The sequence below is a fragment of the Fusarium oxysporum genome, chromosome 3 (assembly GCF_000149955.1).
Source record: "Fusarium oxysporum f. sp. lycopersici 4287 chromosome 3, whole genome shotgun sequence".
NCBI classification, from domain to species: Eukaryota; Fungi; Ascomycota; class Sordariomycetes; order Hypocreales; family Nectriaceae; genus Fusarium; species Fusarium oxysporum.
Genome location: NC_030988.1, coordinates 2,169,874 through 2,194,403, shown reverse-complemented (window position 1 = coordinate 2,194,403; position 24,530 = coordinate 2,169,874). Strand labels below are relative to the sequence as shown.

General features: G+C 48.1%; 6 protein-coding genes across 6 annotated transcripts; 1 reads left to right on the top strand and 5 right to left on the bottom strand.

Annotated features, from left to right (window-relative positions):
* Window positions 1-5,459: 5,459 nt before the first annotated feature.
* On the bottom strand, window positions 5,460-6,509 carry FOXG_06468 (uncharacterized protein; the record flags this gene model as incomplete). The annotated part of the gene is made up of 3 exons (XM_018385162.1): window positions 5,460-5,936; window positions 6,015-6,204; window positions 6,286-6,509. 3 exons carry the CDS (start codon window positions 6,507-6,509, stop codon window positions 5,460-5,462), a joined length of 891 nt encoding a protein of 296 aa, XP_018242379.1.
* A 1,196-nt stretch (window positions 6,510-7,705) lies between these two features.
* Window positions 7,706-7,810, bottom strand: FOXG_19268 (uncharacterized protein; the record flags this gene model as incomplete). Its single annotated transcript, XM_018399464.1, has 1 exon — window positions 7,706-7,810. One exon carries the CDS (start codon window positions 7,808-7,810, stop codon window positions 7,706-7,708), a length of 105 nt encoding a protein of 34 aa, XP_018242378.1.
* Window positions 7,811-10,309: 2,499 nt separating this feature from the next.
* FOXG_19267 (uncharacterized protein) lies at window positions 10,310-11,275 on the bottom strand (the record flags this gene model as incomplete). Its single annotated transcript, XM_018399463.1, has 1 exon — window positions 10,310-11,275. The coding sequence occupies one exon, from the start codon at window positions 11,273-11,275 to the stop codon at window positions 10,310-10,312; it is 966 nt and encodes a 321-aa protein (XP_018242377.1).
* A 4,793-nt stretch (window positions 11,276-16,068) lies between these two features.
* Window positions 16,069-16,164, bottom strand: FOXG_19266 (uncharacterized protein; the record flags this gene model as incomplete). Its single annotated transcript, XM_018399462.1, has 1 exon — window positions 16,069-16,164. The coding sequence occupies one exon, from the start codon at window positions 16,162-16,164 to the stop codon at window positions 16,069-16,071; it is 96 nt and encodes a 31-aa protein (XP_018242376.1).
* Window positions 16,165-17,020: 856 nt separating this feature from the next.
* Window positions 17,021-19,379, bottom strand: FOXG_06467 (pyruvate decarboxylase). The gene has a single exon (XM_018385161.1). It carries the CDS (start codon window positions 19,020-19,022, stop codon window positions 17,325-17,327), a length of 1,698 nt encoding a protein of 565 aa, XP_018242375.1. The 5' UTR covers window positions 19,023-19,379; the 3' UTR covers window positions 17,021-17,324.
* A 166-nt stretch (window positions 19,380-19,545) lies between these two features.
* FOXG_06466 (phosphoenolpyruvate synthase) lies at window positions 19,546-23,230 on the top strand. The gene is made up of 3 exons (XM_018385160.1): window positions 19,546-21,255; window positions 21,284-22,521; window positions 22,590-23,230. Exons 1-2 carry the CDS (start codon window positions 19,824-19,826, stop codon window positions 22,303-22,305), a joined length of 2,454 nt encoding a protein of 817 aa, XP_018242374.1. The 5' UTR covers window positions 19,546-19,823; the 3' UTR covers window positions 22,306-22,521; window positions 22,590-23,230.
* The last annotated feature ends 1,300 nt before the right edge of the window (window positions 23,231-24,530 follow it).

Here is a 24,530-nt window from a genome sequence, read left to right as displayed (position 1 = left end):
GGTGGGTTTACTTCGCGAGATGATTCAATGAATGCATCACAGATCTGCGACTCGCTGAGGTTCTCTATCTTGTAACGTTTAGCGTTGTTAACGAGAGCAGGCCAGCGGCTGAGCCATTTATCGAGACTGGTGTTGCTAAGGCCCTTCTTAAGCTTTTCAAACTCAGTCCTAACATTCTGCTTCTGGTCTTTCGCAGTGGGTTGGATGCTATCAGCCAGCGCAATAAGTTTGCCGCGGACATCATGGATTCCGAGGTAGTGCTGCTTGAACTCCTGACACACTGTGAGGTCAATGCGATCAGAGACCTTGTCGTATTTCTTCCTTTCGCTATCATAGATAGCCTGGAGGCTGTGATATTTCTGGATCGTGTCCTTGCTTGCTGAGTCCGATGGTTTGGTCGCCGTTAAGACTAAGTTTTCAATCCCTTCTGGATCACAGTAGCTCCAGACGTCATTGCGCACAGCAAGATCCTCAATAGAGTTGATCCAGTTGGTCCAGTCCTCGCGGGAGTTAAGCAAGGTGAGATTGTGATCTTTGATCGACATTTTGTGACATTTAGTCAAGAAAAGGATAGCGTCCTTTTTGAATTGACTTCTGATTAATGTGTTAGCTTCTTGCTGATTAAAGAGATCATGATTGTTAGATTTTAGGAGTCTTCTCTGTTAAAATCTTTTGCGGGTTTCAAGTTGCTGTTTCATATCGCTTCATCTGATACATCCGACTATGAACCGGAAACCAGCATTGCGTCAGTCGGCTCAACTTCGTGCCGATTCCCCTGAGGAGATTTTCAATTTGAGAGAAAGCTCTCATTACGACGAAGTTGATAGCAGAAGACGCTGATGGCGATGGACTTGGCTTGCGGCAGAGAAGATGCTGATCATGATGGAGAGAGGCAATGAAAGAGTCTCCGGGCTCATAACTGTCGCACTAAGCGTGCTTAAAGGTAGAGTGAATATGATGAGCAGCAGCAAAATGTGTTGATTGATGTCTTAAGTTGTCTCTTGTGCGGGGTATTCCATCCCGCAGAGTTACTTAAAGCATACAGCTAGATTACTAATGCCTACCCTGCGACAATAGGAAAGACGGAGATGCTGATTCAGAGCGGGGGTAAACTTGCATGACGGGAGGTACAAGGATGTGGGCTCCCATTGGCTAACTGCTGACGGAGTTAGGGTCCGTGGTCTAATTCGTCGGACGTCTAGCAGTTATGCCCCACCTCGTTTGGCAACCGACCAACTCCTTTAGGTGGGAAATAAAAGGGCGCTAGCATGATATTGAGCAACTGACGAACTCCAGTTCACCCGCGACAAGTGGTACGATACATCTAAAAACTCGTAAATATGTAAAACCAGCCCCAGATTTTGGTTATAGATTTTGTTACTTAATAAAGTATAGTAAACGCGATGATAGCTGGTATTTGACTGGAGACTCTGCTTTTGATGTTCTTTAGTTGACAGGGATGGCCTGCACAAAATCCCCAATCAGAGCTTCACATGAACTGCTGTAGAGAAGCATACCGGCGTAGGTTAGTTATAATATATCCAGAAGTGAATAATTTAATCGCAGAAAGCCAGGATGTTATCTATTTAGATGCTCAGATATATACAGGTATTTTCATATTAATTATAGCATGTAAATTGACCGCATTGCAGTATAAACCTGGATTTACGTGTTTCGTCAGCCCGTCTCCAGCAGGAGGGGGAGCTGTATGTATTCGAGGTCCTCGAATGGACCATTACCTCGAGTATCCTTGATAAGGATCTTGTCGAAGCCCCTCGGCTTGATTGTTGAGCTCTCTTCCTCTGCTGTTGGTCGACAGCGCTGCGGCGTGAGCGCATATTGACGTCACTTCCTGCAACACCGCCCCGCTCCATTACGCTGAGAGGCTGTCGGTGTTGATGTGGGGTATCATTATTTCGCCCAATCACCAATCACGCAAATAAAGATGGCGAATCCCTGCTCGTTATTACAGTATTGAGTTGATTCACTTCTATAAAATTGTTGCATTTTTACCTAGTCCCCTACTGCTCTCAATGGTGTTACGCACTCTCAAATGTCCTCCTCCCCTCCACTACAATCTCTCGCCAACAACGGAATACTTTCGAGTGTCCCCGGATTTCGTAGACTTGTACCACTTCCAGTTTCGACTTCTGAGAGCACCAGCTCTGGCTCCGACCAGGGACCATCTCTACTATCCCATCTCCGTCCTCGAGCCAACCTGACAAAGATCGCCTGTGAATCGTGTCGGAAACGAAAGGTCAAGGCACGTGCAGAGTTTCACATTTTCATGTTTCTTCTAGATAGAAATCTGACAAGTTCGGCCCCGCTAACTCGCCATCTCTCCCACGCAGTGCTGTGGCGAACGTCCGAAATGCAGGGGTTGCATCAACAGGGGTGTCCAATGCCATTACCAGGCTGCAAGCTGGGACCTAAAGCGGAAGTACGATGAGATACGAGAAAAATCCAATATCTATGAACAACTCTGCTACCTCTTGACGTATCTGCCGGAGCGAGAGGTCCAGGGCATCCTCCGCAGACTTCGCGAGGGCGCCGATGTTGCCACAACCATGCGGCAGGTGAAAGACGGCGACCTTCCGCTACAACCAGCATGGGCACCAGGGACACGCCTTCATTATGAGTTTCCCTTATTCCACTTCCATGCCTGCTGCTCTATTATCACCGGAACAACCCGTATCTCGGCTCCACAGTATTCGAAATTACGTCTCACGCTCTGCCGCAGTCAGCAGAGCAAACGGAGGCTTGGGCAAGCCAGCCTGAGACCATCTACATGACGCCGTATAACATAGCAGAACTGATGGACCCTTACATACCGAACATCCAAATTTCCAGGTGGACATCAGTTGAGACAGACGATGAGTTGCTGCGAGCACTCTTGCGAGCATACTTTCTCTATGACTATGCAAATTACACTTGTTTTCAGAAAGACATCTTCCTCCAGGCCATGAGAGACAGCGATACTCGATTTTGTTCTCCCTTACTTGTCAACGCTGTCCTAGCTGAGGCATGCGTAGGTCACAAGAACGCAATAACACGTAGATTTGCTAATCCGTTACTCAGCATAGTTATCGTAAAGCCACTCACCGTGCCCAGTACTGGAGACCAGAAACTCTGGGCTACAGGTTCCTCGCAGAGGCGAAACGACTCTGGGCGCTAGAGAGCGGTAAGTGCAAGCTCACTACTCTACACGCCGCAATGGTGTTGCATGTCATCTATACCATGAATGGGATGGATCAGGTCGGCATATCTTATCTGCTTCAGTCGGTTCAATTGGCGCAGAGCCTGAAGCTTTTTGCACCGGAGCAAACGGAAGGGAGAACGAAGACTGCCCGTGTATTTACTGCTTGGGCCCTGTATCGCTGGCAATCGTGGGTCTTCTTACTCTATGTTCTACACAATCTGGGAAAGGCTGATGAATAGGCGATAGATTGCAGGCCTTCCACAATATGAGGGCTTCCCTGATCAGAGGACCTCCAGCGACGCCTATGCCAGACCTAGACGAGGAACCGTCGTGGTATGGGGAACTCTGGTTAAGATACCCGCCCAGTTCGACACTGGTACCAATGCACTTTGGATATGTCTATCGAGCTCAAACGGAACTACGCCGTATTTCAAATGGCATTACCTGTATTATGTTTACGGGCCAAAAAACAGCTCGGAGTTTGCCATCAAGCGAACTTGATCGTTTACAAAAGGTACTCGACGACTGGTACATTGCTCTCCCAGAACCCATCAAGTCGCACAAGGCAGTGCTACCGTGCCAGCTCATAATGCAGTAAGTTCCAAAACAGCAATAAGACTATATTGCGCGGGCCTCGAGGTTGACATATAGGCAGCATGGAGTACTGCGTCCTGCTCTTTAAAGTCGCTCAAATGGTGCAAGAAGGGATGAAGCCGCCACGCCTATCGACAGGTGTTAAAGCACTTAATAATAACACTCAACATTCTAGAGCTGTTGCATACGCTTTAAGATGCCTCGAAACTGTACTTCGTCTCTACTACCTACGCCACAGCTTCGAGCACGGCGACACATACCTGACCTATTTCCTCTCCATCCTAGCAAATACGACCATCGAGAACATGAATAGGGACTCAGTATCCCCGGATGATACGGAAACTCTTAAAATCCTACGTGCAACGCTTCTCCTCGCTGTTAAAGGCCTCTACGACCAAGGCCAGCACGTATACGTCTCGTCCGCCATGTGCCGGCTGATAAGGGACCGCATGACGAAGGAAGACATGGACGCGCTGAGGCGACACACGACGTGGAAGGACGATCAACCGCTGGTCCCACAATATGTTAGATCGACGTTTCCGGTGACAATTGTGATGCTGGAAGAGGATTGGCAGATGGAGACAGTGGAGAATCTGGCCAAGAAGTATGATCAGTTGGCACTCGAGGCGAATGAGGGTGAAAGTAGTATGGTCATCACGCCGGATGGGAAGTCTGAACAGACTGGATGAAAGCTATTGATCGACGGACTTGTCCTCCCAGTCAATAAACGCCCATCTGCGAGACAAACAGCAACAGGAAACGAGGATCGACATCAAAACCGGAGGGTAACCTCCGGCGTTCCAGCCACGTAGTCTTTATTAGATATCGCCCCTCTGGACCGGACCTCTCTTGAACAACACGATCTCGCCCCAGGGGGCAACACTACTTCACTCGGCGGAGCAAAATCAAATCAGGGTCACTTATGATATCTTTCTCGTCATGTGGAAAGCCTTAGCACGCCTGCAATCCCATCCAGGCTGCTTATGTCAAGTAAATACCGGCCACTGGTTCCTAATACTATACCAGAATCGAGTTTAACGGAGGATATCTCTTGCTCCTAGTCTCAGTCTTCGCTTTCAGGCCACATCAAGATCCCCCGAGCGGGAACTCGTACGGCCTGCGAATCGTATCGAAAGAAGAAGATGCGCGTAAGACCTCCCTGAATGCGGTTATTGATTTTATATAAGAATTATGTAGCTTAAGATAAGTGCAGTGCAAAGGCGGCAAGCCTATATAAGCGCTGTATTAAAACTACTATAGATTGCATCTACTGTACCGATAAGTAGGAAAAGAGCATACTAGCCCTGGAAGGGCGCAATAGCGAGTTGATGACCGAGTTAGAATAGCTATGTAATTTACCTATTGAGACGTCGTAACATAGACCTACGCTAGTACCATACACACCAACTAAAGTCCCCAATTGGACGCTCCATTTCTTTACGTACAGTAGGTGAAAGGGCGACTAGTGCTGCCTTGGAGCTTCTGGAGCTGGTTACCAATCAACCCAATCCAGTCCAATCCTTCGAGAAACCCAAATTTAGTCCAGCCAGTCCAATCCATATTGCCTCCAATCCAATTATATCACTGACTGAGAAGCAATAACCAAACTCATAATCATTGAACAAGGGGCCAGTGTAAAGACAAGGCAGGACCAGCTGCTAAAGTACTACTTAGTCGCCTCGGAAGTGACAGCAGATGCCTTCATGAATTCCTTGAACATACCGATTAATGAATCCATCTTATTATCCATCTTCGCAGTCATATCCTTCATATCCTTCAGCTGGCTTTCTAGGCTCTCGACCCTGTCCTCCAGCTTCCGGAGCATTCGAGTGATGCGCTCCTCCTTGAGCTCCTCCTTGAGCTCCTCCTTGGGTGTCCCCTCGGTGGCGAGAGTAAAGGTGGCCTCCTCAGCCTTGGCCTCCTCCTTGGGAGGAGGAGGCTTGAAGCTCTCAATGGTCTTCTTATAAGCCTCAGACTCGGTGACGGTGGTAGCGAGCTCCTTAGCCTCAGCGATCTTGAGTTTCAGCTGGGCGACCCAGTTGTCACGTTCAGCAGTGTTGGCAGCCTTGAAGCTGTGCTTATTGCCCTTGGAGGTGAAATGGAACTTGTGGGAGGCATCTATCTCGGGCTCAGTGGCGTCGGCCTGTGGGGCACGTCATTAGAATAAACTATGCACTCTGCAGAGGGTTTTCTTTTGTGGATCCGCGGGAGCTTAGCTTACCAGGCTGATGATGCCGGATGGGTTCATTTTGTCGCCGAAGAAGAGGAGACCCTGACCGGTGTGAGAGGCCCAGGCGATGTTGCTGTGGGCAGTCTCGGCCGACTTCTCGGTCTTAAGGTACTGTGTGAGCGCTTTGGGCTCGAAGGCGTCGGTGCCGAAGAAGAAGAACTCCTTGCTGGCAATCAGGCTCCTGTGGGGGAATCAAGGTCAGCAAACGGGACATGTGCATCGTGATGCGACGTCGCGGCGTGACGCACGTGCAAGGGCTTACCTGGGGAAGCTGAAGTCATGAGCCTTGTGGCCCAGATGGCCCTCCTCAATGGGCTTGATCTCCTTGTTCTCAGTCTTGGACTTCTCAGTCTCAGTAGGCTTGTTCTCCTCAGCGGGCTTGTCCTCGGTGGCGAGAGCCTCGGTGGGGGTCTCATTGACGGGAGCGGGAGTGGTCTCGGGCTTGATCTCCTGAGGGACCTCGACGTTCTTCTGTTCCTCGGCCATTTTGAATAGAGTTGTAGTGAGAGTAGGTTTTTTTTGTCACAAACAAATGCGGAGGTATAATAAAGAAAAAAGATCCTAATAGATCCAGGCACAGAAAAAGCGTTGGATGTTTGAGTGTGGTCTTGGGACAGAGTGGCGAGGAAGAAAGAGTAGGGAAAGGCTGCTGGAGGACGGGGACGCGGGGGGTTACGAATGACCAAAACATCACAAAAGTAGCTCAGCATGGATACATACTTTCCACCAGCTCAACCTACAACAGATCTTGGTCCCATGCTAGTTCCCGGTGATCATCGCCACATTTCACCCTTGTCTGCACCAAAACGACTCGAGTGCTGAATAGAAGGTGGGCTTCTTGTGACAATCTGCAAAGAAGTTGCCCCAACAGAGGGGCATCCAGAATACGTATCCAGCCGCTTCTAGCAGACAAGCAAGCAAGTAGGCTCATGCCGATTGATAGCAGAGAAGTCAAAATTACATCGCGACAAGCAAAAGGGATGGTTTCGACGACATAAATGGATGACTTTCTGCGGGGTATTCTACTACTTGTCGCACCACCCGATATCTATTGCTCTGACTATGTTCAGATGACAAGAGTTCCCGATTATCGATGATGGGAAGCGGCGTCATTAGGCGTCATTACAGATCTGTGGGAAGGTTCTTGCTCAAAGGCAATGTTTTTGCTTCTGGGAGGGAGAGAAGGGAGTGGATTAGTACGTAGCCTAGCCACAGTATTGGCTTCTCTAAAATGATAATTGATCTCTTTTCAATTCCAACGATGTCGTCCCAGCCGGGGTGAATATTCAGCCTTGCAGGACAGATGGCTACGGCTCAAAGGTGCTGGCTCCAAGCGGATAGGAGCAGCTCAATGTATATCGTTTTGGGAGAAAAGTGGGGTTGTTCAAATATCCAATAGATCCGAATCGATCATTTTTGTATCCAAATCGAATCAAATTAGAGACTCGATTTGATATGATTTGTTTGTTTGCAAGCCTGAGCTTGATTTTGAGGAAGCAAGCCTCTTCTGGGTCTCAACTGCCTTATTCGATGACCTCCCAATAGTGCCAGTACTTATGGCTCGATATGGGATGGCAATAAGCTTCATGGCTCTGATGTGATCCATGTGATCAATCCACACCCTCAGCAGTCATCGGTGGTGTAGGGAACAAGTCGCCGCTTGAGGCGTCATCGTGACGTATCTACCTCGTACGCCTCCGCTCATTTTCCTTTACAGACTTGTATGTGTTGTATCGTGTCGTCGACAGGGGGTTGTTGGCGCCAGCAGCCCTCTGGCTCGAATGCATGACGATGAACCAAGCTTCTCGTGTAGCACCGGTGGCAATGCGGAAGGTACGGCCGCTCAGGTCGAAATAGATGCCCTGCACGTGCTTTGCACTATACGGGGCACTCCAATGGCGAAACGATATCGTGATATTGTCAAAGACGTGACTGGGCCTGCAGATCGGCCGGCGCGGTAGACCGACGATGCTAACGAAATCGAGTCGAAAGACGGGGTAATAATCGTCTTCCTCGCTTGCCGGCTTTGAGCCTGTCTTCTTGCTCCATAGTCCCAGGCAACTCGGCGCTGTAGGAGGTCAAGAGCACGTGCCCTAGACGATATGTGAAGGTCTTAATCGGCCTCTCCAGAGGATTCATCGTCTCAATGGCCATCCTCGTCGAGTGCTATGAAGCAACCATTCTTTTCGCCTTCATCTGTGTTGTAGGCGCACTCATCACTTCGAACTACCCTTTGTGGAGGCTCTGCGTGTGATAGAAAACATCGCAGAAGCGGATCGGCTTGATCTCTTTCAGCTGTGGCTGTAGCTTTGACATGCAGATGACTGCGAAGAGCGAATTGGCCCTCGTTGTTGTCAAGAACCTTGTCCATCCATTGGATTTGTTTCTGGGTTCGTTCACAAAGATCGGGGACGGATTCAACGACATTAAGCAACCACATCATGTTATGTCGGTAGGTAGCAGTATTGTCGGTCGAAAGTGCTTGGTCCCTTCGTACTCCTTCAAGACGATGCCGGCTGAAATGGGCAGAAGTAAGAAGTCCTCTCTTCCGCGTTCCCGGTCCTCCCAATGTGGCAGGTACCAAGGGAGCTGATAGGGTCGTCCATGTTCTGCATACCATCGTGGGCCGACAAGTTTCGAGAAGTGCTCGACAGACGAGCATATCAAACTCCGCTGTGCTAGTCCGGTATTACACAAGCGATCCGTCTCGTACATGCATTTCCACCATAATCTACAAAGCACGCTTTCCAAGGAGTGGAAGTACCCCACTGTCATATCCTCGGACTTCGTGTCTGGCGCGATGTCTGGGTGTCGGGTATTATGATCACGGACCCATTGCCATGGAATACGGGCGTTATCTTCAGGTGGAGAGAAGTATGGCGCCCAAAATTGGATCTTGAAGAATGTTGGTTTTCCATGGTACCAAGACTTGTCATGTTGATAGGTGCCGACCTCGTTTTTCTGACTACTGTTGAGTGCAACCATGATATAATCTCCAACTACATGACTAAACCGGCAATCGAACTGCCCTGCATATTGCTGAACTGTCTCCCAAGACTCTTTGAACGCCGGTAGAGTCTGAAGAAGTAAAGATGATTCCACGACGGTGGGCTGGGTCGGTGGAAAAGATGACGGAACACGAAAGACGACCACCCATCATGAGGTGGCAAGTACTTTTGTGTAGTTATCCAACAGGGTAACTCTTGAGGTAACTTATCTGGGTCGGTATCTGAGTAGAGTTTAGCATAGAGAGCCCATAGGTATCTAAAGTCGGTCAATTTCGTTTACCTACCTCAGGTCGGCTCTCTATTCTGTCCCAAGGATGCTCTCGGGGGTTAGCAGGGATTGTGTTGGTACTGACCACCATGCTGTGATTGGCCCGCTGTAGGGTTCTCAATTGCCACGGGTGGTATAATGACCAAGAGCTGGAGTGACACAATATTGCTATAGGTTAGACAACTGGTATTGATGGCTCATACGAAATCTAACATTCTCGTTGTGCGCGCACCGTGTCATTCCCACCTAGACTATACCTCAGCTCAGCTCTAAATCTGATCTCGTCTCATCTTTTTGGCCGGTGAAAGCCCTTTCTTTGCTTATCTTTCCCCTCAGCTCAGTCCTCATGTCTGATGATAATTGTGGGGCCCCAAAAGCCGCACTTTAACCCTTGTGTTGGATTGACATCTTGTTTAGTAATACTTAAGTCGATTTTTAAGTACTGTCTGAGTACCAATAGGCCTTTTCTTTGGAAGTAGTGGAATGGTATTTCCAGTTAACTCCGGTTAAAAGACGGAACACTATGTGAAGGTTGGTTCATTTGACGCATAAACAAAATACTAAAGGTGATTCAGACCCTTACTTGCCCCTCATATTACATTTAAGGTTTTCAACCTCGGTAACTGCGCGGTCGTTGAAGATTGAATCGAGGTCGTCGAAACGTGAGAAAAGAATTCCTCTCATCCGAGTCGCCCAGCTGCAACTGTGCATCCAATGAACCAGGTTATCTCCAGGCTATCCCCTGGTTATCCTCATCTGACTGTTGATCTACGATTTTCGGATCTTGGACTGCAAAACAGGATTGCGATGAATTAAGATGTGTACACACAGAAGAAGTCGTCGCTTGAAATTCATGATGCTCATCGCCAATCACAAACACGGCAACTATGAAGCACCATTGAACTTATACGTCATTTTATATCCTGAATTTCTCTCTCACTAGGCTGAAGATTTTGAGTTGATTTCTGAGTGATGATATTCCTAAGGCCATGACCTATCTGGTGCCACTGTCACGCTGCCATGTTTTGGAGCCCAGAAGAACCCTGAACAACCCCTCGTCGATCACTGGTGCTGCTGTCACTGTCATACGGCCGCGGGGCTGTGGTGGTGAATGTAGTGTCTGTACCCCAATTCTCGGAAGAGAACGCTTGCTTTGTCAACTTATCCACTGCTTTATATGCCTGTTTCGCAATGTACTGTTGAATCAGAGTACATTCGCATTCGCCATGCCTCAGAATTTCGAATTTGAGTTGGGAAACCTCCTGCTGAAGGTCGCTATAGCAAGAAGAAAGTAGTCGATGTCGATCTTGCAATTCTTCCATCCGAGAGGTCAACTCGTTTGCTTGATCCTTTTTGCGATCACGACATTTGGCAGCCGCCCTCCGGTTTCGTTCCCGAACTTTCATCTGTTGTTCGCTCTTAGCATCATCCAGCTCTGTTCTTGTCTCCCGACAATTTCTTTTCTCGCATAGCAACCTCCTGTTTACAGACTGCTTCCCAGCCTTTCTTCTCTTTGGCGGCTCTGGTGTCGATTGGTATCTGGTAAAATCTGATGTAGTGAAGGGCTCTAGGCTTTCTTGATCATTATCACGATTCCTAATAGAGCTTTGTGTGTCCTCCTTGGTTGTGGTGGTCTGTGATGTGGGAAAGCTGAATCCAGCTGACTGCTGGTTTTTGGAAGATATGGGCGATAGTTGAGTAGTGCCGAAGCTCGGATCATCCATCCAGCCACCAGCCATTTCATCATGGAAGTAATGCTCTGAAGTTGGGGTTGGAAGAGACGGAGTTTGAGAACTCGACGAGTTTGTTGGGAAGGATTGATTAGAGGAACTCATCCAATGCCATGGAATGAGGTATTCGGGCAAGGCTTGCCAGGTAGAATCAAAGAAATATTGAGTATCAATAGGTGTATTACTTTCAATTAAATAATCAGTTGGGAAGTAGTTGTTTTCTGCTAGGGTTTCCGCAAAAGCCATAATTCGTACGTGATGGAATTTTTCCTCGACCTGTTGTCAATTTATTCCGTGAATTAATGTGTGACACTCGGTGGTTACAAATTGAGTGGTTAGACGTGATGAAGTGTGCACAGGGATTCGAATTAAACCAGTCGTGGGTCGAAAACAATAACTTATGACAAAGAAGACTTGCCTTTGCATATAATACGTCTCCTCTCAGTTGGTCTCATCCAGAGTATGTGGGGGGCTGTTAAAAATCGCCAAAAAGCCCTCTAGCCAAAGTAACATCAGGTAATATCAGTGATGCTCGACTGAAGGCAAGGGGCCGAGTCAGCCTAGTCATTCGCTTTCACAAATGTCTCTTTGAAGCCATTTAAAGTTTGAAACACTCGAATGGTGTTATTTACTTAGGCCTTGAGGTGTCTGTTTTCGTTACGATGCATGGACCCTTCAGCTTTTGGAGCTAAAAATGGTGGAGTACGTCACGCACTGCATCGTTATTACTGTTCGGCACCAGAGGACTGTAAGGCTCAACTTCGCATACATGATACCTTTGGCTTTGAAAGAACGATTGGTCTGTGAGAATCATGAGTTGAGGTGTTTCAAGATCAAATGGTGGTGATCTGATGTGCTCGCAACACCTTCTGTTGGGTTGATGCGCATGCATCGATGAATCAACAGACTCACCAAGTGCCATGTGATATTGGGTCGTTACATTGGGACTAGACTTTCTATTGCTCCTAGTACGCGAAATCATACGAGCCCCATTTTGCGCCGGAGGTCTCGGTGAGGCGCCAAGGAGATATGATTATGATCTGACGTAGCATGTTCGCGTGGACTCGACTCCAACACTGGAGCCGACTTTGAGGGTCTCTGGGCCAGGTAATAAGTCAAGTTGTGCGTAAGCTTTTAGTTTATCGGCCGCACCAACACCTGCAAGCCACAGACCTGGCTGACTGGATCCATTCGGAGAGTCAGACTAGTGTTCCATTTATCCCAAGAATAGAATAGGATTGATCGTGAGTCAATATATCTTCTAAATCCACCGTGAAGTTGATATCAGAGATATTATCCCAATATTCCTGGCCATATATAACATCGCACAGAAAAGAACAAAGAGTTTGAGCCAAGCCCATCCAATTCAGAGAGCCCGATGCCGAAAACGAACTTGTTGTAACCTTGCCCTCCTTTATGCTTTCCCTCACGATAATGCGGAGCTGAAGATTCTGAGACTGTCTTCCAATAATCCCGCGTAGAATGGCAGATAATGGACTGTTCAAAGGCCATGTTGGCAATTATAACGAAACCAAAGATATGTGGGAAAATCCGGGGATCCCCCTTCCCTTCAGGATTCAGACTAACAGTCTGAAAGTCCTAGATATAAAGTTTAAAGTCCTAACGTACATGATAAGCAAGTGGACCAGAAAAGTGAGTGGACCAAAAATTAATTTCTTAGCATTTACACCTGAAGGTCTAACTAGTATCTTTATTAAGCTTCCAAAAATCAGAATTAATTTACTAGAAGCTCATAATTGTAGGGTATATTGAATGGATAATATATTTTATATAACTTAGTTTTTAAAATTCTGAAATTCTTTTACTTAAGAATAAATAAAAAATCTTATTCGCACTGTCTTTTTCAAGACTTTTAAATTTGACCAGCTACCGTACATGATAAGCATGCGCCGCGCTTTTCTTCCTTGCCGCATCTCCCACAGCGCCGAACCCCCGGTCGCACCGACCTCCCCTAACCACCACTTTTCGACAATTCGGCTACTACCTGCGTATCTATATCTATCTGATCAGTTAGATTCCGACCTTCCTCTACTGTCATCTTCCCTCTATTCTGTAGGCGGGTTCTTTTTGCTCTGCGCCGTCGGCTGAGTATCTCATTCGCCTGTCGAAAATCTTGGATCTCAGCCCTCATTAAAGCCATCTCATGCATAACTGCCTTTGTTCCTTTTGAAAGAGACTTTAGTGCTTCTAAAATTGACTCTAGAGAGCTTCTTTGATGCCTTCTAACTCGTCTTTCAAGGTATTCAGACTGCGATTCAGCCTCAATAATTGTCTTCGGGGTCTTTGAAGTCCAAGGTTGTGCCTGGCCTGCTTCCTCCTCAGCAGGTGTTGGAGTCCGTAGCTGCACATCAAGCTTTGAGACTACACTTTCTGGATCAAAAGGGACAAGGCCAGCTCCCTAAAACCTCCTTTAATATCCTTCTCGGTCATAGTAGCCTGAAAAGCGGCATAAAAGGCCGGGAAGAACTCGGTCTTGGAAATATGTGTTATAGAGCTTCTGATTAGATGCTCAATTTCTCGACCATATGCCTTTTTCAGCGGCCCAAAGCACCCGACGCCAAGAGGTTGAAGTAGATGAGATGAATGAGGCGGCATACAAAGCGTAATGATATTATGCTCCTCACAATATATCTCAAAGTCGGTCGAGTGGTGACTTTCGTGACCATCAAGGATCAGAAGACGATAGGAACCAACTGATCGATTGGCTGTAGATCGGTCAAAGTGCTTTAGCCACTCGAGACCCGTCTCATTATCTGTCCAGCCATTTTGGGTCGTGGTGATAGCCCAATCGCCCGGGAGGTTGCTTTCTCGGTACCAATTGGCAAGGTGATATTGGCCTGCAACCACGATAAATGGATCAATTGCCCAGCCTTCCGCATTAATCGCCTGGATAACTGTAACCCATTCCCGATTTCCAGGCTGCACAGCTTTTGGCTTTCCACGCCTTTCTGCGCCTGTAGTAACTATACCGCTTCCAATCATGCCCATCATAAAGCCGGTCTCATCAAAGTTATAGATATCATCTGATCGGATACCATACTTTGCGATTGTATTCTGTACGAGCCTGAACCAATTGCGAATAGTAGTCGGATCTTCACATCTAGCCCTTTGATAGTCATATCTCCGCTGAAAACGCGTCTTGAGGTCTGGTTGCCGCTTGACAAAATTGATAGCCCAGCGCTTGCCAACTGGTGATGCATCGCGATCAGTAAGCAGTCCATTGGCCATTTCTTCAACACTACGATGCCGGGGAGGAAATCCTCGCGAATCGAGGTCGAGAATATACTGAACTATGATCTGTTCCTCTAGATCAGATAGTTTCTGCGACTTTGGGATAGTATCATGTATAGAGAGTATGCCTTTGCGTCGGCGCCATAGCTTCATAGGACCAACTTCATATATCTCTGCAGCTCATCGGAGCGTTAACTTAGGGTTATTTTGGAGCGCCTGAAGAGCAAGAAGAACTCTAGCCTCTTCATTTAATTGTGGCATATTAGGTGGTTGAGAATTAATTGATCAGATATAAAGTGAGGTGTATGAGGGATTTTTATAACACCCGCTTATCGTCTACGTTATATTTCCTCTGATCTAATTTCCCCTTATCCCGAGCACTACAAGCCTAATATCTTAATATATCATAATCGCTGATAAAACCTCGGCTAATGAACGCCTTTAGCATCACCGCGCCTATCTGGAATAAATATCGACTTGCATAGTGGGCAGTCGATATGGTGTTTCTGGAACCAGGAGTCAATGCAACTCGTATGGAAGACATGTTTACATTTCAACCGTCGGACATCGTCCTGGTCCCCCAGAACTTCGATGCATATTGCACTATCCTGATGTCAGTATGGGCAGAAAACTCTCTCATTTCAACTTGGAACTTACCAGACTTCAGCTGAACTAGACTGCGTTGAAGCCCAGGTTGCCTGCTTCTTTAGCCCCTTTGCTGCTTCGTATTTTTGTGACGGGTTTGCGTCGTTTACCGTCCGTAGATCGACTGTATCCTTGGGTGAAGGTTTCGCCGCCTCGATGTCTCCCTGGGGTTGGGGATGATGATATAGTGATTTCACAATGAAGCTACCTTTATTAACATGGACACGGACCGCACATCTACGAAGGAAACGCGTACAAAATGATGATTACCAAAGGTACACCGATGATGCCGCCCACTAACCCAGAGAAAATAGGTGTAGGCGTCGATGGGGTGGAGGCGTCACTCTGATTTGTTAAGTTGTCTCGCGGGATGTAAGCCATGAATCGTGGTTTTCAATGAAGATTTTGTGTCAAATTTCTCGCAATGCCAAGTGGAATACAGCGAGTTATAAAGGCTGCGTTTCGCATCAGTTGCGGTCTCTATCGATGTTTTCTGAGCATATGATTGTGGGTTCCCGCGCCAAAGATCATAATGGAACCATGTTTAAGCCACTTGTTGGCGACTGTTTTCACTGCATATCGAGCGAGAGGGTGCGCTTGAGAGCCAAACAGGAGGGATGTGCGATTTGTGCTTGATCATACGTTAACCCTGAGGTTCGATCTAGACTAGACTCAGATGAGCCTAGCGGCATCCACTACAAGTCCGATGACGTGATGCCAGTGATCATGGTCGCCAATTAATGTCAAGACGCGACCACATGTGAATGCAACTAATAAACAGATTAGCCCAGATCCAACCCTGGAGAGATTCCGTCTTCAACGTGGTGTCATGGTGGGCTTATGTGGCTTATCTGGTCCTGTGGCTTTACAGTGGTGTACTGTGCGGCCCTCTCCTCTAGGCACTTTCAGCATCTAGGAATCAGGTCATAGCCACGTGAGCCGATAAATTGACACTCGACCATTCCCCACTGGCCAGCCCCGAACTGTGACGGTTGGGTTTTCCAACTGGATAAACTAGACCTACGCTACTATACTACTAATGAGTGATGGATGAATGAACGAATTTATTCCGCCCGGGGAGGATACGCCTCATAAGGCCTAGAACGTTAAATCTCGTTACATTCTTTTCCCCGACTTCTGGCTCAGACCTCACCAATCCCTACTCCCCGCCACATTTCCCAGCCTCGCTTGTCCCTGCGATAGGCTTGCTTGAAGGCGGACTTCTCCGTGTTCAGCATCCTATCTTCAGCAGCTGAAGCATGGTCTGTCAACTTGAGGCTGTTCAATGTTAGTAGTCAACTGTGATGTTCATGTTTAATATGTTCTGTTTTCCCTTTCTCAACTCAGTCTTCCCGTCGCCATCACAAACTTATGTATGTATGTATGTATATTTTTCGTCCGGGGGCCGTGAGGCCCGTAAAGGCCCCTATTGGGGCACAGGACGTGCTAAGCTAGAGTCTCTAGTGCTAAAATCTAAGTAAAGCTTTCGCAAATTACAGAACAGACCACTATCCAGCATATCATCGGCTCAAAAGCGCGTCCTGTCGAGCCTGTTACCCGTCAGCGGGATGACCAGGTGCGGCTATCATAATGGTAGCCGCTCTATCGGTCAGTCTTTAGTGAGACTGGGGAGAGGGCGGCGGCATGACCGCACGAGCCGGCCAAGCCCATGAGAATAAAGAAAAGAAACAAAGAAACAGAAGGGAAAGGAAGCTAAAAGGAGAGGAGGAGACGCAAATGCATCTCCGATCTGCCTCGTTTAGTAACGAGTGCATATCCTTTCGAAGAAGGCGCTTGACTTGGTCAACTTGATGTACTTGTCGAAGTTCCTTCCTATTGCTCAGGAACGGAGGTGATCTACTAGGTTTCGAAAGCTTCTTTTGGTTTCTGTCTCGCCACCTTTCGCAGGTATGCTAGTGTCGGCTGAGCGCCTTCCGGTTCTGGTAGCGAGGACGCCGCCTTTGCTAGTTTATCGGCTTGTTCGTTGCCGGGAATGTCCGTGTGTCCAGGTATCCAGCGCTTTTGTGTAGCTCCGTGTGATGCAGCTATCGCCCGGAACTCGACAAGGACTGCTTGTGAAGAATCAGACGGTGAGCCCCGTAGGCATGTGGCGGCTGCCAGGTTGTCTAGACAGACTACAATGTCCCGTGCCGCCGATCCTGGGGGGTTGAGAGCGGCCTTAAGGCCCTCCAGTGCTCCTGTAAGTTCAGCATTAAAGACCTCGGCAGGTCCAAGACGGCCCGAGCCGTCGCAGATGGAGAGGTGCTGCTGGTGAATGGCGAAGCCATAGCTGGCTGCTCCCTCGATGATAGAGACTGGTTGCGGTTCAAAAGTAGTATAGGGGGGGTTATTTTTAGTGCGACGCATACTTATACACGTTAGCTAGTTACCATTAAAACTAATCCTTCTTCGGCCCTCGAACATTAGCAGCAGCTACAAAATGCCCCCAAGTAATCAACTCCCGACTACAGTCGTCTTGATGGATAATACAATTAATGAGCGTTGGACCATCAGTATGCGCAACGGCTCGTTCCAAACCATTCGAAAGTTCCTCAGAAGTGCGAGCTTCAAGACCAAGCGCGATCTTTCCTTCATCCTCACAACTAAACGCCTCGACTAAATGACCATAATCCCAGTTCTGAACTCGATTATATAGTCCATCGTGAATTTCCACCTCGATAGTGTAGCCTCGGTTATTCATGAGGAGTATAATGATAGGCACTCTGTATCTTACCATTTGAGATACTTCCTGGGCTGTCATCTGGAAGGCACCGTCTCCAACCATGACGATAATCTGTCGTTGCGGCCTTGCAAGGGTGTAACCGAATGATGCGGGAATAGACCATCCAGGATGGCCCCATTGCATTTCAATCTCAAATTCAGCTCCAAATGGAAGACTCAACTTCAGTCCGTTAAACCATGAGTCACCAGTGTCCGCAAACACCGTAGTATCAGGGTTAAGTGACAGCAGGGCTTGCGTTTGTCGAGCAATCTCCTTTCTCGTTAACTTCTCAGGACCACGTGAGGGTTTTCCCAGAGATGGATCAGGACGTAACCTGTTATACTCAATCATGGTAGTATCATTCCAGCCAACTGTCGCAGCTAGTCTCGACAGAAAGTCGTGCATTTCAATAAGGCTGCAGTAGAGCTTGGAAGCCACTGTTATATTGTTCATATCAACAACAAGCTGCGGGACACTTGGTAAAGCTGTCCAACCAACAGTGCTGTAGTCGGTGAAGACAGTGCCAATGCAAATAAGCAGATCAGCCCAATTTACGATAGCGTCAGCCGCTAGGGTGCTGACCTGACCCCAAAACATGCCAGCAAACTGTGCATGATCTTCAGGAAATGAGCCCTTGGCAGCTGGTTGGATGACGACAGCACATCCGATCGCCTCTGCCAATTGAAGGAGAGCATCCTGAGCTTTGGCCCTACGTACCAGGGGCCCAACAAGGATAATGCACCTGTGTTTGGTACCAATAAGCTCGCACGATTTGGATACAGCAACATCGAGTGCGTGTTGGTTGCATGGAGCTGATGTAAGAAGCGAGGTTATAGGTCCAGGACGAAGACAGGTCTCGCCCGCAAGGTTAACTGGAACCTCTATGTAAACAGGTTTCGTTTGTGTGAGGGCAGCTCGGATAGCTGTATCGATAATCCCAGGAGCGTTCAATGCCTGACGCACACGAGCCGCGAAACAAGTGATCTTTCTGGCCATCTCAAGCTGATATGTCGTGTCATATTCACTAAGAGTGTGATGGAGTAGGTGTTGGCCCACATCGTTGGTATTAGGCGCTCCACTAACAAGGATAAGAGGAAGTCTCTCAGCGTAGGCACTGCCGATTCCATTGAAGGTAGAGAAAGCGCCGACGCTGTACGTCACGATACAGACACCAATGCCATTCGCGCGAGCATAGCCTTCAGCGGCGAGAGAGCAGTTGAGCTCATTCGTGCAGCCTATTTCAGTCAGGGACGGATGAGCCTCAAGCTTGTCGCGGAGAATTAGGTTGTAGTCCCCTGGGACAATGAAATGATGACGGATTCCGATCTGGACAAGCCTCTCAGCAAGATAATCACCCACGGTGAAGGGCGACATGGCGACGGAAATGGGGATTCCTGTATACTGGTGGCACGAATATATCGGCCTTGTACAAAAATGAGGAAAGCAGCCAAGGTAGTCTTGAATTGCTGGTCCTTGACATCGAGTTGTCTAAATATTCGACCATATGTACTGCAGCGGGGGATTGTCCACTAAATTTGCATGATTACAATGCATCGCGTAGTCATACCCTCTTCGATATCACCCTGTAATGGAGTCATAGAATGATCATTTGAGAAGATATGGAGGTGTTCTGGCTGGGAGATACTAGACGTGTATTCCCAGTGCCTTTGACGTCTTACTGGCTGCGAACTGGAGATTGCAAGCCTCTGATTACGTGCTAGTAGTTGTAACATACTAAGGTTCAAGCCACTATCGTAATCAGGCCACCATAACATGACCGGCAAATGAGCTGACCGGTTATGTCGTTATGGATGTCTACTCGGAAACTTCCCGGTATTGAAGCAGTAGTCCTTAGAGACAAGCGAAAGCCACTTAACATGCGTGGCGTCATGAACAACTTATATGTCCCAAGATTCACCAGGTCAAGTCGCATTCTCATAATGTATTGTCCACTGTACCTCCAGGTCGTAAAGTCTTGAGTTTACCCCACTTTTAGGATAACATGATGAGTTCCAACGACACTAATGTAAACTCAAAAAGGTTAGGGAAAGAGGAGATTCATGCTGTTGAGACAATGGAAAGATGACAGTATAGTGACACATCAAAGTCTCCCATCATAAATGGGGAAACTCAAGAATGAAAGACTGATTCACTCGTATCTGACGGTCTACGCAAATGTTTGTGCTCATAAAACAAGCCTCAACCCCCATTACATCTTTACTCTATAGGGCTTCTGCGTCACGTTCAAGCAATTATTCAATCATGAATGACGATTGGACTGCTGAACCTCTGGTTCTCAACTTTGAGCACCTGGCTCGAAGTGATGTCGGCCTAGTCGGCGGCAAGAATTCCTCCTTGGGCGAAATGGTTCGAGCCCTCGGACCCAAAGGGATTCCAGTGCCACCAGGCTTCGCGACATCCTCCTATGCCTACTGGCACTACGTCGATGCCAATAACATCCGCGGCAAAATCGATGAATTGGTCAATGAATGGCAGGCTGGTCAACAGACACTCGCCGAGGCAGGCCATGCCATACGTAGCTTGTTCCTACGTGGGACATGGCCAGCTGATACTGCAGAGGCCATTTTGTCAGCCTATCAAGACCTTTGTGATAAAGCTCAGGTTGATAATCTGAGTGTTGCAGTACGATCTAGCGCAACAGCTGAAGATCTTCCTGATGCGAGCTTCGCTGGACAGCAGGAGACGTACCTGAATATTCAAGGTAGAGAAGCACTGCTAGATGCCTGTCGACGATGCTACGCTTCACTCTTCACAGATCGAGCCATCAGCTATCGCCAAATCAAGGAGTTCAGCCATGCAAGCGTGGCTCTTTCCATTGGAGTACAACAAATGGTTCGCTCTGATATCGGTGGTTCGGGTGTCATGTTCTCTATAGATACCGAGAGCGGATTCGACAAAGTTGTTCTCATCAATGCTGCTTGGGGTCTTGGCGAGAACGTTGTTCAGGGCACGGTCAACCCGGATGAATACCAATCTTTCAAGCCTCTCTTGTCCAACAAGAATCTTTCACCAATTCTAAGCAAGAAACTTGGCGATAAGTCAATCAAAATGGTTTATGGGGATAAGTGCAGACCTACACGTAATGTCCCCACGTCCAGGGCTGAGCAAGCCGCTTATGTTCTCGAGGATGAAGAAATTCTCCAGCTGTCACGATGGGCATGTCTCATTGAAGAGCATTATGGTTGCCCGATGGATATGGAGTGGGCCAGGGATGGCTCTTCGGGAAAGCTTTTCATCGTCCAGGCCAGACCCGAGACTGTGCAGTCTCGTCGTGACACAGCTGCCTTTAAAACCTACAAGGTTGGTGAACGTGGCCATATATTGACCACTGGACTATCCATTGGTGATAAAGCAGTTGCTGGGCGTATCTGCCTGCTCAATACGGTCTCGGACATGGATAAGTTTATCGATGGATCTATTTTGGTCACCGAGGCTACAGATCCTGACTGGGTGCCTGTCATGAAGCGCGCCGCCGCTATCATCACCGACCAAGGTGGGCGTACTTCTCATGCCGCCATTGTCAGTCGCGAACTAGGTATTCCAGCAGTCGTGGGTACAGGAAATGCCACATACGTTCTGCACACCGGTCAGGGATGTCACTGTATCGTGTGCAGAAGGTGATTCAGGTCTTGTCTATGATGGAATCTCGGAAATCACCACCCAGATGGTTTACATATCTGAACTCCCTTCGGTCCGAACAAAGATCATGCTGAATCTGGCCAACCCTGCAGCTGCATACCGCTGGTGGAGACTCCCAGTTGACGGCATCGGACTTGCTCGTATGGAATTTGTCGTCAGCAATTCTATCCAAGTCCATCCTATGGCTCTTATTCACTTCGAACATCTCAAGGATGGAGAAGCCAAGAGAGAAATTGGCAAGTTGACGGCAGGCTATGCCTCCAAGCCTGATTACTTTGTTGACAAGTTGGCATCCGGCCTTGCAACTCTTTGTTCCGCTGTCTACCCTAAACCAGTCATCATCAGGATGAGCGATTTCAAGACCAACGAGTATGCTCGTCTGATAGGTGGTGCTGAGTTTGAACTGAAAGAGGAGAATCCCATGATTGGATTCCGCGGGGCCTCGCGCTATTACTCACCTCGCTACAAAGAGGGGTTCGCTCTGGAATGCCGGGCTGTCAAGAGGGTACGAGAGGAAATAGGTCTCACCAATGCCATCGTCATGATACCCTTCTGCCGAACAATCAAAGAAGCCCGAAAGGTGCTAGACGTTATGGAGGAGAACGGTCTAAAGCGAGGAGAGAATGGTCTTAAGGTCTATGTCATGTGCGAGATTCCATCCAATGTCATTCTGGCCTCGAGCTTCACTGAACACTTTGACGGTTTTTCCATTGGGTCTAATGACCTGGCACAGCTTACGCTCGGAGTAGACCGGGACTCTGGAGAGTTGGCGAGTTTGTTCAACGAGCAGGATGAGGCTGTTAAGTGGATGATCGCCAGAGCTATTGAAGTGGCTCGTCGGGAGGGATGCAAGATTGGGCTTTGCGGTGAGGCACCGAGCAATCATCCTGAGTTTGCTAAGTTCTTGGTTGATGCGGGAATCGATTCCATCTCTGTTAGTCCGGATAGTTTTGTTCAGGTTATGAAACACGTGGTGGCTAGTGAACAGGGCTTGTAAATATGTACCATACACAACCCCCCTTTCGACAGCCCCACCCTTTCGTCAAGCAAAAAAAAAAAGAGGACCACCAAAAATGGACAACTTCACTTGTAAACAACTCGGCCAAAATGAGGGACATGTGCAAAATATCTCATCTCACAATAGCGAACAACTATCTCTATTGGAATTTAGGTCTTTCGATAAGCCGTCCTGACCGCGTGGTCCGTTGGTGGGGTACGGCTTCCTCTCTCACTTCAATGACCGAGCTAGCCTCTGATTCTGACTCTCGCTCGTCTGAACAGACAGATTCCACCACGACAGACTCATTTTGAGTCTCCCCTTGAGGTATGGCTTCTCCAACAGCTAAAGTCTCCCCGAGAGTCATAAAACGCCTGTTAGGATTCGGTACCGCCTTCCTCTTCTTCCCTCTCTTCAGCCGAGCCAATTCTTCCTCTAGGCTGGCAATCCTCTGCGTATGCGCCGCTACTGTCTGTTGTTGAGCCTCAAAGCCCTTGGCTATCACGTTGTACCGTCTCCGCGTCTTTGGTGTTTTGTTCAGCCCAAGATCTCGAATTTGACGGCTCGTCTGTGGTGTATCGTCCGAGCCAAGATACGGCCTAGGTTCAGGAGTCACTCTTGGGCCGCTGTTTGGCCTGTCTTGTTGGATTTCAGGGTGTCGCAGCGCTTTGGAACGCGAAATCGGCCAGTTGCCAGTGACCCTCCAGCCTGACAGTATGTTCTTCTTAGTCATTCCAACTCGGCGAGCCTTGGCGTAGGCCCTGATGAAATTGACCTTGTCCATCGGAGCGGAATCAGTCAACGAGGCCAACCTTTCCAGCTCTCGTCGATATGCAGCCTTTAACGCGTTGAAGACTCCATTGTCTAGTGGCTGGAGTCCATGAGAGCAGTGTGCTGGTAGATAGCAGCAATAAACGTTGTTCAAAAAGCACGTGGCCATCCATTCATCCTTCCACCACTCAGCACTGATCGTGAGATGGGGGAAATGGAGGACATACTGTTGCATGGCTTCCGTGACCATCTAAGATGATCAGTCTCGCGTCTGACTCGTCGGCAGGTGTAGTCTGGGGCAGATAAACTCTTTCAAGCCATTCAATGCCTATGTGGTCATCAGTCCACTTGTTTGGGCGAAGTTATGTAATACCAGTCTGCTATCTGCTTGAACTCGTCAAGGAACCATTGTTTCTGCAGTTCCTTCCCCTTGAAGATTATGCCAGGAACTAAAGCGCGGCCGTCAGCAGTGACAGCTTCGATGAATGAAGTCCAATTCCGAGTCTGTGGTCCCTTGAGGAAGGCCTTGCGCTTCGGGTCCGCGCTTCCAACAACTAAGCTATCTAGGCCTGAATGAAGAGAATTAGTCGGTCAAAATGCAAGCACCGACAAGTAATAGAGGTGAATACTTGCCGAAACCAGTCATAATACCGCCTTCATCAACGTTGACGGTGTTTTCAGGCTTGATCCAGCCATACTGGCCATCCCGGATATCAAAGTACCAATGAACCGCTCTAGGTGTGAAAGAGTCGAACCTTTTAGCTTCTTGACGTCTACCCATCTTGATCTTTAGGTCTGCGCGGCGATTGATAAACTTAATCACCCAGTTACGTCCTAAGTCGGGATGTTCGCCCTGCTGTCTCAGCAGGCCCATGACGCAAGCGCGGATCTGACTGTGGGACGGAGCATAGCCCAAAGACTCCTGACGGAGTATCCAGAAAGCGAGCCTATCTTCTTGGCTCTTGGACAAACGTCGGCGAGGCTGGATCTGGTCTTCAGCGGCCCCACGGCCGTTAAGTCTATCGATGAGGGTCGTTCGGGGCACTCCTCTTCTCTGGGCCGCTTGAGGGGGTGAAAAACCATGATCGGTAATGTCCAATATGGCCTCAGCCATATCGTCCTCTGTATATTCCCATTTAAGTCATGATTTAGGCATTTTTCTGCTGTTGTCGAGGGTAAAGATCAAAAATCACGAGAAAGAGTGGTGAGGAGGTTAGTGACCATATTGAAAATATTTCAATAGCATGACTTGCATATATCGCGTGCCCAGCACATCCTCAACAGGTCAAAATAATTATCTCCACTCATTTATATAATCAATAAAAGAAGCTTCTTTTAGGTAGCTATTTATTCTGGCCAAATTTCGTATAAGTGAAGTTGACGAATTTTGGTGGTGCTATTTTTTTTTTGCTTGACGAAAGGGTGGGGCTGTCGAAAGGGGGGTTGTGTATGGT